Source organism: Berkeleyomyces rouxiae (assembly GCF_048999995.1).
Source record: "Berkeleyomyces rouxiae strain 22BRR77 chromosome Unknown BrBRR77_ptg000002l, whole genome shotgun sequence".
NCBI lineage: Eukaryota > Fungi > Ascomycota > Sordariomycetes > Microascales > Ceratocystidaceae > Berkeleyomyces > Berkeleyomyces rouxiae.
The window spans coordinates 1,997,283-2,009,169 of NW_027396492.1; the positions used below are offsets into that span (position 1 = coordinate 1,997,283).

The 11,887-nt window shown below is 50.2% G+C and overlaps 2 protein-coding genes across 2 annotated transcripts; both read left to right on the plus strand.

Moving 5' to 3' along the window:
• Positions 1-4,725: 4,725 nt before the first annotated feature.
• BROUX77_002094 (uncharacterized protein) lies at positions 4,726-7,009 on the plus strand (the record flags this gene model as incomplete). Its single annotated transcript, XM_073746596.1, has 3 exons — positions 4,726-4,845; positions 4,929-5,280; positions 5,361-7,009. The coding sequence occupies 3 exons, from the start codon at positions 4,726-4,728 to the stop codon at positions 7,007-7,009; spliced, it is 2,121 nt and encodes a 706-aa protein (XP_073607176.1).
• A 1,158-nt stretch (positions 7,010-8,167) lies between these two features.
• Positions 8,168-11,755, plus strand: BROUX77_002095 (uncharacterized protein; the record flags this gene model as incomplete). Its single annotated transcript, XM_073746597.1, has 2 exons — positions 8,168-8,686; positions 8,819-11,755. 2 exons carry the CDS (start codon positions 8,168-8,170, stop codon positions 11,753-11,755), a joined length of 3,456 nt encoding a protein of 1,151 aa, XP_073607177.1.
• Between the last annotated feature and the right edge of the window lie 132 nt (positions 11,756-11,887).

Consider the following 11,887-nt stretch of genomic DNA (forward strand, 5'->3'; position numbering starts at 1 on the left):
TTTGCCTGACTCTGCGTGCATACCATAGTCACGTTTGGACGGCCTGGACATTGTAGCTGTGATGCCGTCCATACTTGTAGTACCAACCAGCCTGTGCCAAGAAAGCATAGAAGACTCTTCCCTTCTTCCTTTCCCTCTCCCCAAGGTCTGATGCGTATGGCCGGGCGTCGATGTGCGCCCCAGGAACCGACGGACAACCCCCGTATCACCCGAGGGGTGTCTTGGGAAAACCCAGCGCGCGCTGTAGAGACTTCCACTGCACTGCTAAACAACGAGATAACTGGTCATGTACGTCTTGGTTATATGCCTGTTGACATGTATCGAGGCCATCTGAGAGCTTCTGTGCATCTACCACCCGGCTCTCTCACACTCATTCTCATGCTCACCTCACCCTCAGTCTCATTCTTTATTTACCTGCAAGCACACACAAGGCACAAGTACAGATACAAGCATTGCCTCTGCCTCTTCACCTGCATTGGATCTCCACATGCCCACGCCTGTTGCTTTGCAGGGTGTGATTTATCGGTCCTTGTGGCCCTGTCAAAAAATTCAGACAATCCCGTTACTTGATTCAGTGGGTCCGTGAGGCCGACGAGCCTCTGTAGAACACAATCCTTCCCATTTTCGAGCTTCCCACGCAGGCATGACCTGGGACTTGAGCCAGATTTGGTTCCCAGCTTTACAGCATTGTATGCAGACAAGAAAGAGACAGGAAGCAGACAGTAGCGTCAAGGTACGAAAAGGCCCGCACAGACCGTGGGAAACAACTACCCCAGCAAATAATCCCACCACCAACAAATAGCACGCCCAAAACTTCCGAGACGACTCCGGTAATCGACACCTGAGGCCGCAATTTGGCCGCCAACATTCCGAACCTCCGCCGCCCCATCAGCCAAGCCAGCGATGTGTCTTTTTGTGCTGCTGCAGCGGTGGCGCCTATTCTGACAGCCGATTCAGCCTCAATGCCAAATTCTCCAACTGCCCTGCGTTGCCCGAGGTCGCGTCTGGATATATCGACGGCATGGAAGACAAAGAATGCGTGCCATCTTTGTCGCGAGGTTTCCCCAAAGAAGCGTCAGCAACAAGCCCAATCACACCAAAACTATGACGCTCCAGCAAGGCCAGCCGGAGAAGACCCGGGAATTCCATGGGCCAGCAAAAGTTCTACTGGCCTATCCGAAGCCACTAATTCTCAGCAACTAGTCCTCCCCGCTTATACGTGCTTGATTATGGGGTTGAGCAGCGGGGCGCCAGCAAAATCTGCGATTGATGCTAGGTTAGCTCCGGCCGGGTTGACGTTTACGCGCATCCAACAAGAGATATGGATCGCGGCCAACATGCAATATGCAACATGCAATGTGCAACATCGAAGCAAGGAACTTGGCTGAATATCAGACTGCGCAGCACCAGACCCCCTGAATTCGTACAATCGACAGCATCGGGGAAAGCACACGGGGGAACTCGCAAGAAACAGTCGAAGCATTCAGTCAACGTACGGGAACATACATGTACACACATACATACATAATGGCTCGTTATGTGTGTGCTTGTCCGTTACCATCTTCCACACTGATTCTTGTATACACAGTCATATTCACGAAGAACCCCAATATCGTATAACAACAACCAATATCCAGTATTCCCCGAGAGATTGAACTGCCAGCTGCGAGCGCGGTTTACAACACGTATACTTTCATCCTGTGTGCTAGATCTGGCCAGCTCCCGCCCCATGCACTCCCCCAGGCTCCCAGGCTCCCCAGGCTTAGGCAAGATGTCGCAATACGTCCGAAGAGCCGGCTGCGCCATTACAAGGACAAGTACAAGTATGTACACGTCACAAAACTAAAGAGGGCCTTCTTACATTGTCATAGAATACCTACTGGCTAAAGCGCGGTAGCCAGTTAGTTCCTCATACAAAGACACTCTGGGCATCCGCCCATTCGTCCTAGGGTTTTGTCGGAGATATTGACCTTGGTTATCATTCGGAGACGGCTTTTCATTCAGTGTGATCTGTGGGGAGTTGGGGGTTTGGCCGGATATAAGAGTTCGAAACAGAACCTCCCCCGTCTCCTGTGTAAGTAAACCTACATATTTTGGCAGCAAATCATGACCCAACGAAAGAAAAAACAGTCAGTGTATTGTTTGCTGCCTTGGAACACAGACCTGTGCAAATTCTTCCAATGGTTCTCTCATTATTCCTTCTTATGCAGCATACTTGTACAAACAGTGCCGCTATTCGGGAACCTCACCCCATTGTAATCGTAGAGGAGACAGGCATACACATGCAACAGGCCTACACCAGTAGATGCTACTATGTACGTTCTGGCTGGTATAGTTATCTGTCTATACGCATTGTACCAAACAAACTTGGCTCCTGAGTGTGGCCTGTGCTGCAATACATATGTGACCTTGTGGATGTGGAGTTGTGTCCAGGTTGCAGACTCGTAGATTCTCGCAGAACAGATGTATGAGAAGAATGCTATAGTGAGTTTATGAGCCTATACCAGGGTAGCCAAGGATGACTGCTTTTTCCAATAACTACATCATGCATACAGAATATGAATGGCTAGCTAAATAACTAGTTATAGGTAACTATAACTCAATGTTATTCACCAATGACTGCTCGCTCAAGTTCAGCCACCTGTTTTCAGTATGTTATGTTGCAGGGTCATGGGCTTGTGTGCTTCGGCTCGGCTGGCCGGAGGACTGCAGCGTGGTACCCCACACCTCAATGGAGGCGGTTTATCAACTGAAAAATTGATTTTGTGATAGGATCAACGATGTCATATGTAAACGACGCTCAGTGTTGGAGGAGACCTTGGCAGATTGTAAAGGCAGCTGGGTTTTCTCTTTGGCAACCTTATCAGATCTTCTTTAAGGAGCTATCTCAGTCCTGGCAGTCTGTGACTGAGGAATGCTACATCGTTTAATTTTGAATGCCTGGCTCCTCGGCTCAGGGAGTAGAAACTAGCCCCTCACTGCGAAGCGTTGGCCGAGGTTGAAGTCCCAACGTGATCAGTAGTAAATCAATCGGTGGCCCAAGACGGCTTTCTAGTTGATTTTTGTAAATTCTGCGATGCGTAATAGTAGTCCCTTCTCTTCTGATTTTTCAACTTTTTACGACGGATGGGCATTGAAAAGTAATGAGTACTGCTAACTACTATTGCATGCAAAATTGCACCTTTATTGATACAGCGTCATCAGCCGCTGCATATATTATGTTTCGTTGGGAAAGATGCACAAAATTTCTTTTGCAATGTTTTCCTAATAATGATGACTAGGTGGCGCCACATTGCTTCTCCTTTTCTGACGCCACGAAAACAATAGTTGCCACAAATCTTTTGACAAATTGCCATTAGTCAGCTGGATCAGGGCTCCACATTGCATTTGCTGGCCTTTTTCTTTGGAATCCCCCAGCGTTCTCTTCCTCTTCTGCTTTCATCTTCATCATCTTCTCAGTGTTAGCCATCAACACCGAGCTCTTCGTCATCGACACATCGGATTTTTCCATTGCGATCATACTCACGACACTTACTTGTTAGACTCTACGCTTCTCTTTTGAAGAAGCAATCAATTTGTCTTCGACCCCCTTTAATCGCCTCGCACCGTCTTTTCAACCAATTGCGCCATTTTCACACAGTCTCTGGTGATAACTAAATCTTGCCTCGCGACAACTTGTATCTGACTGTCGTAATCTGGGCTGAATTTCAATTATTGCGGGAAGCATATGCTGAGTTTTCGCTCTGGTTATAAACCCTCAAGAAAAGATCCTAAGCTCAACGTCCTGAAGTTGAACTTCGCGTTGATCTTGGCGTATCGTAACATTTCCACGTATTTTTTTCTTTTTCCATCGTACGAACTGCGTCTAGAAGACAAGTGCAAATAGTTGCCTGCGCATTCTGTCCACTACGTGAAATACGCTCAAGGTGAAGAACCACAAGTAGGACTTGGCCGAGTTCTTATCCCTGCGTGTTCCCTAGCTCTTGCATCTTCCATTGACACTGTTTGTCTTGGGATAATAGCATCGTGGCTGTTTGCAGTTCACCTGTCTCTGCACCCTGTGTTTTTACACCAATATCTCCCCACCACCATCAGTCGCTGAAACTCGCGGCTGCCCAGGAGGTAAAATTCTTGATTAATTCCGGACTAGCCCACCGCATCTTCCTTTGCCTTGTACCGTCACTCTAAAGCCCTGCGACTAGCCAGCGAAGCCTACAAGCTGTCTGCCTCTTGTATACGATCGTCAAGTTGTCTAGCGCATATTGACGTTCAATTGGTGATAAACTTGTGCTCGCTCGTTGATATCTAGCTTCCGAGAGACGCATCATTGTAACACATCTACCAATTATTTAAGAGTGATCTCTCCTTCGACTATCACTGGCCTGTTTTTGCTCCAACCTGATTCAGTAGGCTCTGTTATATTTGTAATAGTGCTTCAGCACGTTGGTGAGCAAATACTGCAGGACATAGAAAGTAGGCACTGCTCCCTGTCTATTTTCCCACTCTCTGTCTTGAGACCGTGATATAGGATTGAGCGAATCAGTTTGATCTTCAACATGTAAGGACTCTACAATCAAGGTACTGAGTGGCGTTGGAAGGTCTGCATGTTGGCTGCTTCCTTAACCTCTCAGTATGTTGCATGACTTTCGCCAAAGCAGGTTTCTAATAAATCTTCCCGTAGAAACAGAACTTAGTGCAACACAAACACGTTACAAGTCAATCAAAATGTCATCAGTAGCATCTGATCTCGAAAAGCACTTCGGCGTGCTGGTGAACTCGAAGCCTCCGGGCTCTCAGCGAGGCCAGGTTGAAGCCATCACTGCTCTTTCAGAGTCAAATATTGAGGTGAGTTACAGCTAAGCAGTTTCGCTTGATAGCCTCAGATGTTTCTAAGGAAATGAAGCTAACAGGAAACCGTATAAATATAGTCCGAATCCGTCGTTGTATCTGCCCTTGTTAGATATCTCAAACGTGCCCCCATTACACATAAGCTTGGTGCGGTTTACATCTTTGATTCAGTTCTTCGGAAATGGATTGAGAAGGCGAAAGCTCAGGGTCAACCTGAGGTTAGTAGTGCGGATGAACACGGGACCTTCGCTGCAGGTGTGGCCCGTATTAGAGATGTCATTGAGCCTCTTGTTCTTGATGTTATTCGTGTTTGTCCCCCTGACCAACGTGAAAAGATCAAGCGCCTGGTCACTATTTGGGATCGGTCTGGTGCTCTTCCCAGTCACATGATTTCTACATTTTTGAAGAGCCTTGAACACCCACCCGAGCCTGGTAGGTTTACTTCCATCAGATATATTATTTTAGGAACTTCAAGTTGGGTTGGATTGCTAACCAGTCTTCACTTATTGCAGATCGTTCAACAACGCCTCAGGGATCCCCGCCGCCTGGCGTTGTTAATGGTATTCCGAGCCGCTCTACAAGTCTCGCCCCTTCTGCTACTGCTACTCCTCCTATCGCAGCACCAGCTGCGCCGGCCGCTGCTGCGTCAGCATTCGACAGTGCATCTTCTATCTTGAGCCGACTTGCTGCTATTGCTCACAATAGCAACAATAGCACTCCCACCCCAGTAAACAATGCTCCTGCCGCCCCGCCTTCACAGCCCGTAGCCCCTGCACCAGTTCAAGCCCCCGCTCCCATTCCGGCTCCAGTCCAGCCCCCTGCGCAGGCTCCGCAAGTTCCTGCTTATAACGGTTACTATGCTGGCACATATGGTACTCCTGCCCCTGTCCAAAATGCCACCCCTGTACCGCCCGCTTCTACTTCTACTATAGCGTCCAACAACGCTGCGGCAGTGGCATTCCCGCCTGCTCAAGCTGCAGCTCTTGCTACTCTGATGAACTCTATTCCTGCCTTGCAAGGTGGATTCCCAAATGCGGGTGCTGGCGCAGCTTTGAATCCTGCCATCGCGGCCATTCTACAAACTTTGGCCTTGGGTAATGCACAGCAGCAGTCGATGCAGCCTCAACAGAATGCCACCCAATTTGGATTCGGCGCCTATGGTGCCGCTAAACCAGGAGTCCAACCTCCTACTGGACCCCAAGCCGATCGTGACTATGGCCGATCTCCACCACGCCAGAGAGGTCGCTCTAGATCGCCTAGCGCAGGAAACGCTTGGCAACGTAACAATGCTGGAAACGGAGGTTATAACGAGCGTAAAGGCGGTAAAAACGAGTACCGCGAACGTAGCCCTACGGGCAACAGAGCCCCGGCACCTGTAAGACCCCGCTGGATTGAGTATGACAAGTCTCTTCCTGAGAACCACATTCGGGTTTATAGTCGTACCCTCTTTATTGGAGGCGTGAACTACTCTGACTCGGAGCTTCACAATATCTTTGCTGCGTTTGGTGAAGTTCAATCTTGCATTGTAAACAAGGACAAGCGTCACGCGTTTGTCAAGATGCTGTACCGTGATATGGCTGCTCATGCTATGGACCAGATGAAGTCTCCCGAGTATCAGCATTATGGACTACGCACACGCTGGGGTGTTGGTTTTGGTCCCCGCGATTGCAGTGATTACAACACTGGGATTTCTGTCATTCCTATTAGTGCTTTGACAGACGCCGATCTTAAGTGGATGCATACCGCCAAGTTTGGTGGATGTGGAGATACTGAGATCACGAGTGGCATGTGTATCGAAGAACCTGATATTGAGATTGGTGCTGGTGTTTCCTCTAAGGCTATATCCCGCCGTATTCAGACTGACCGTGGTGGCTCGTTTGGCCCACGCAGCACTCGGGCTGAACCTGGCTCCCAACAGCCCCCACAGGCACCGGCTGCTCAGACACAGCCTCCTACTCAGCCTCAGAGCCACAACAATCATGAAAGCCATGGCCATGGTTTCCGTGGTGGACATGGCGGTCACGACGGGGCCTCTCATCATGGCCCTCCCACGCGCGGTGGGCGGGGCCGTGGTGGCTTCCGCGATCGCGGCCGGCCGCGCCGTGATTTCGACACGCCGCAGCAGTTTGGGCAGGGCTTTGACTATGGCGCAAACTATTAAGTTTGGTGATACATATTTGCATCTCGAAAAGTTGTTGAGGATAGGGGAAAAAGATTGTCTAGATTCTTAAGCTTCACAGTATCATTCTGAAGTTTTATTGGTGTTTTCTCCTCATTTGTTTTTCGTGGATCAAGAGTTTCTTCTTCATGTCCGTTTGGCAAGCTATGATTGTGGGTGGCTTCTTCTCGTACCTTTATTTCTCATCGGACATAGTGATTGTTTGTTACAAGTTAGTTTTCACTAGTTAAGAAGTTTGATAAGTTGCACTTGATTTTCACCCTTGTTCGTCCACACGTTTCTTAGGTTGAACCATGATAAAGAGTGAATAGCTTCATTGCCTTGAAGTTTGTACATCATGGAGCCCTACACCTGAGATATTGACATCGGTTCCGGTCAGAGTCCCAGGAGTGCCATACGAAGGCTCTAGTGAATACAGCACGCAAGCCGCAACTATATTGTTTGATAAACATGCTGATTCAAAGTGCCTGCAGTTCCAAATCGTTCTCCATGTTGACTTATTTGGCCTACAGAAAATTAAAACAGGGAAGCTGTATCTTTGGCATTCTGTGACGTGCGGATTGGCCGCTTTTCAACACCACACAGACGCGGAGGGAGCCCCCGTCAGTACAGATGCAGAATGGATCCAGCAAGGGCTCTCCCCCCTGACCAGATACGAGTCTACGAGAACCTACGATTTGGCCTCGTCTCGTCGATACCGTTGTTTATTCTGGTGGGTTGGTCATTTGGACGTGGGTTAGCCAACCTAAGATGTTAAAGGCCAAACGAGTTGCCCACTAGACGATACGTCTTGAAATTGGCATGTCATTTACCATGGTTACTTGCCACACCAACTCTGCCCCATTTTTGTACGCATAGTTGAGTTGGGACGCAGTTATGTATACATGTGTGTATAACTATGTGCAGTCCGTCTTAGGGTTACCAACCGTCCAGACCCTGACAACATTCTTGTTGTCTTTGGACTTGATCTCTAATCTTGCTGAAAAGTTCTACTCGAATCTTGACCTTTCAATGGAGCAGTAATAGCCCAATGTTTTGTTTTATATGTCTTCTCCAAGCTCTGCTCTAGACGGTTTCCACTGATCGACCGACACAGATACTAGATGCTCTTAGTATCACAGCCTGCTTTGAGAATGCAGTATGAACCACTCTTCTCTAGTTATCGATCTAACGACTGATGAACTTGTAGTCGATGTGCAGAGCTTTGATTTCATAACATTGTCTGCCTCGGCATCTGGCGGCAAGCGTCTCCTCGATAAAACTGGCCGCACATCAGCAGAGAGACCTGGCGCCCATGCCGCATCGCAGTTTGCTGTTGATGGCTGGCAAGAAGGACACAATCGCGAAGCACAGCATCGTGACGCCCACCCACACGCGCACACCCACAACCACAACCACAGCCACAGCCACAGCCAGACTCACCCTCACCCTCACCCTCACCCATCGCACAAGGCCGCGGGCCCACAACAACCGCCGCGCCATTTGCCATCAGAACTCCATCCCAGTCGCGCCATCTCCCGCTCCCGCTCTCGGTCCCATCAGCGCCGCTTTGGCGTTGACGGCCGCGACCGGCCCAGCCTCCCATCCGAAAACTTCTACACCAACGACGCCTCGCCGCGGCCATACAAACGCATCCGACCAGACCTCGACTTTGATTGGGTACGCATGCTTCATACCGTGACGCGCAGACACCAGCCAGCACGCCCAAGAACACCATGGACGCCGTCGTGGAATGGCTACCGCGACCCTCTGAAACTATAAATATACTAATGCCACCTTACTGTCTTCTAGGGCCTAATCCCGCAGTCTTTCTACGGTACTCAAGATGCTGCTGCAAGTTCCAACCACGGCCGCGATAGCAGCTCCAGTGCGAGAAAAAATACTCTCAATCCTCGCCAGCGCCTCGGCAACTCTTCCTTGCCGCACTCACCGGCTGACCGTGTACTGGTACACGGATCCGATACTAAAGACTTCACGCTTGTCCCGACTTCTTCCGTCGATTCCTGCCTCGCGACCAACTCTATACACGCCCCCAAGCCGGAGCGTAATACCCCCCCAATAAGAACCCTTGTGCCCAGTCCTTCCCGCGTCCGAGACCTCCGTCGCAAGCCACCGGAACAACCAAACGACACCGATCGAGTAGTACCGACACAACCCACCTGGCACCACCAGGGGCCATGGCCTTACTTGTCACGGAGCAATCGGGATACCGTCTTGGAGACACTGTCTACAGATGTCCCAATTACTGAGCTTGAAACCTTGCCTTCCAAAACAAAGTTCCATGTCGACTTCACGCCCGAGGAAGTCGATTTTTTGCTCGAGGAGGGCCGGAAACTTGTCAAGTTCAAAAAGCCACCACTAGATAAGATAAAGGAGTTGTGCCGAATCATCCACAAACGGCCCAGCTCTATTCTTCACCTGAGTGGACTGGAGCGTGAAGGCAGGCTTGCAAGACGAAGCTACATGGACATTTACAACTTTCTCTCCGACGTTAATTGCCGCCAGACACAAAGGGGAATTCCCGCGGCCCTTTGGATAGACCGAGACCAAACAAACGGAGCCTGCAACCGATCAGCAAAGCTCGCGAGTCTTCGGTTTTCTCGAGAGATTGAGGGGCGCCAGAGCTTTGGAAAGTCAAGGCGGTACATGAACGTCAAAAACGACATATCATGTCTGCTTGAAGACGACCTAGATGTCCGCCAAGAATGGACCAACTGCGCTGGCGACATTGCAACAATCTCCTGGCTCTCTACCGATACATTTATTTGCGGCACAACTACACACTCGGACTCCCACAACCAGCAGTATAACAGACCCGGAAATCTCCTGATAGGCTCTGTCAAAAACCGCACACTCAGGGGCTTACCAGACCACCGAATTCCCCGACCCATTGTGGACAAAGGCGAAAACTCAACCAATGCCATGCGTGAGAGTCAAGACCCTTGGTTATACTCCTCTGTCGTATCTTCGGCTTTCGATGAGCCAACAGGGCTGGCGTATACCTCTAGCTTTGACCATACTGTTAAGATCTGGAGAACTGATTCACAAGGGGATGCTATTGAGCACGTTGCAACGTGGCAACATACTGGCAACGTGAACTTTGTGCTTCCACGGGGAAGCTTTGTAGCAACAGGAATGGATGTCTCAGATCAAGCCGTGCGCGTTTATACCATAGACCCCGATGGCGATATCAGCAAAAGCACGTATAGGTCGTTTGGGGATCGGTTTGGCGCCATAAACATCTCAATTCCAGGTCAGGAAGAAGGAACTCCCACTTGGGGATATTTTCCTGCTACCATGCAATGGGGAAAAGGGATATACTGCCAGTACCACCTACTTGTGGGATACTCACCGCGTTCTATGTCTGGAGATGAAAATGACATTCCCCAGAATCGTAGGAACTCTGGTGTGATGCGCATCTGGGACGTCATGACTGGTTATGAGGTTACGCTCAACTGCTTGCTGGCCCAGAACGTGTTTGAGGTGGCTTGGCATCCGACACAGCAAGCTTTTGCTGTGGCTACATCAGCTTCCTCATCAATGACCAACGCCGAATCCAGAATCAAAACACAGGTCCGTATTTGGTCATACACACCCGATCCCCTCAATATCGGTACCGGCTCCTACCACTTGAAACAAACACTGGACTGCTACTCAGCCGATATCAACGAAATTACTATTCGACCCAACAGTCACTCCTACTCATACGTCACAGCTGCCACGACAGATGGCCGGGTTTATGTTTGGGATACGTCAGTGGGTGATGCTCCAATACACATCCTCCACCATGGACGATCTGTGGAACCATTGCTAGATACCAACGAATTCGATACTGGCGTGCGCTTCATGCTCTGGGGCTCAACGCCTGATCGTTTGTATAGCGGAGGCTCTGATGGCGTCTTGCGGGTGTGGAACATTAGAAGTAAAAAGCCATTTGTGCGGAATCTTATTGAAGTGCCTGGTCCCCTCATGGCTGGTGCCTTTTCCGTCGACTATTCCCGCATGGTTATTGGAGATGCTTCAGGCCGCGTCTTTCTCCTCACTACCGATGTCTCCGATTCACGGCCCTCTGACTTCTTGACACTCCCTATGCCTGGCGGCAAAACAAGGCGTATTCGTCGGCCACAACCGTTCAAACCACATCCCGAGCCACCACCCCCTATCATTGGCGCTACGTCAAATCCTCCTTCTACCATGGAGGGTATCCTCCACGCCCGCGACATGCTCGACTCGCGCCAGATCGTAATCTATTCAAATCCGACAATCGGCGCCGTCCAAGGACCCAACTACGCTGAGCTGGGCCTCTACCGCGCCGAAGCACACTCCAATGGCAATACCGCGCTCCAGCTCACCCCCGAGTTTGCCTCAAAACAACAAGAAAACTTACACCCAGCGCCTAAGCGTATGTCGAGTCGGAAATCTGTAGTCTTTGGCTCGATGAAGGAACTCGTGCGCGAGGACCGCTACCTCGTCGCCTCATTGGAGGAGATGCGCTTGCACTCACTCAATCGCTCACGTGACCTCGATCTCGCGAGGATGGATCGAGATACGCTGCGCGCGCTGCGCGCGGAGCGTGCGCAGCTTGAGCTGGATCATGATTTTGAGTACGAGGTAACGCCAGGCTACGAAGATGACCAAGAAGCAAGCGATCGGAGGGCCAAGTTGAGGAGAAGGGCAAGTCGTCGGCGGAGGATGGTGCTTGACGATGAGGATCTCAGTATGATTTAGAAGAGCATTAGTGAAGGTGGGGGGGGGGGCAGGAGAAAGAGAGCAGAGGAGAGGGGAAAGGGGGGTTGTTTGATTATTTGGACGTGCCTCTTGCCGTCTTTTCGTGATCATGTGCTTGTGGGGGACGGGGGG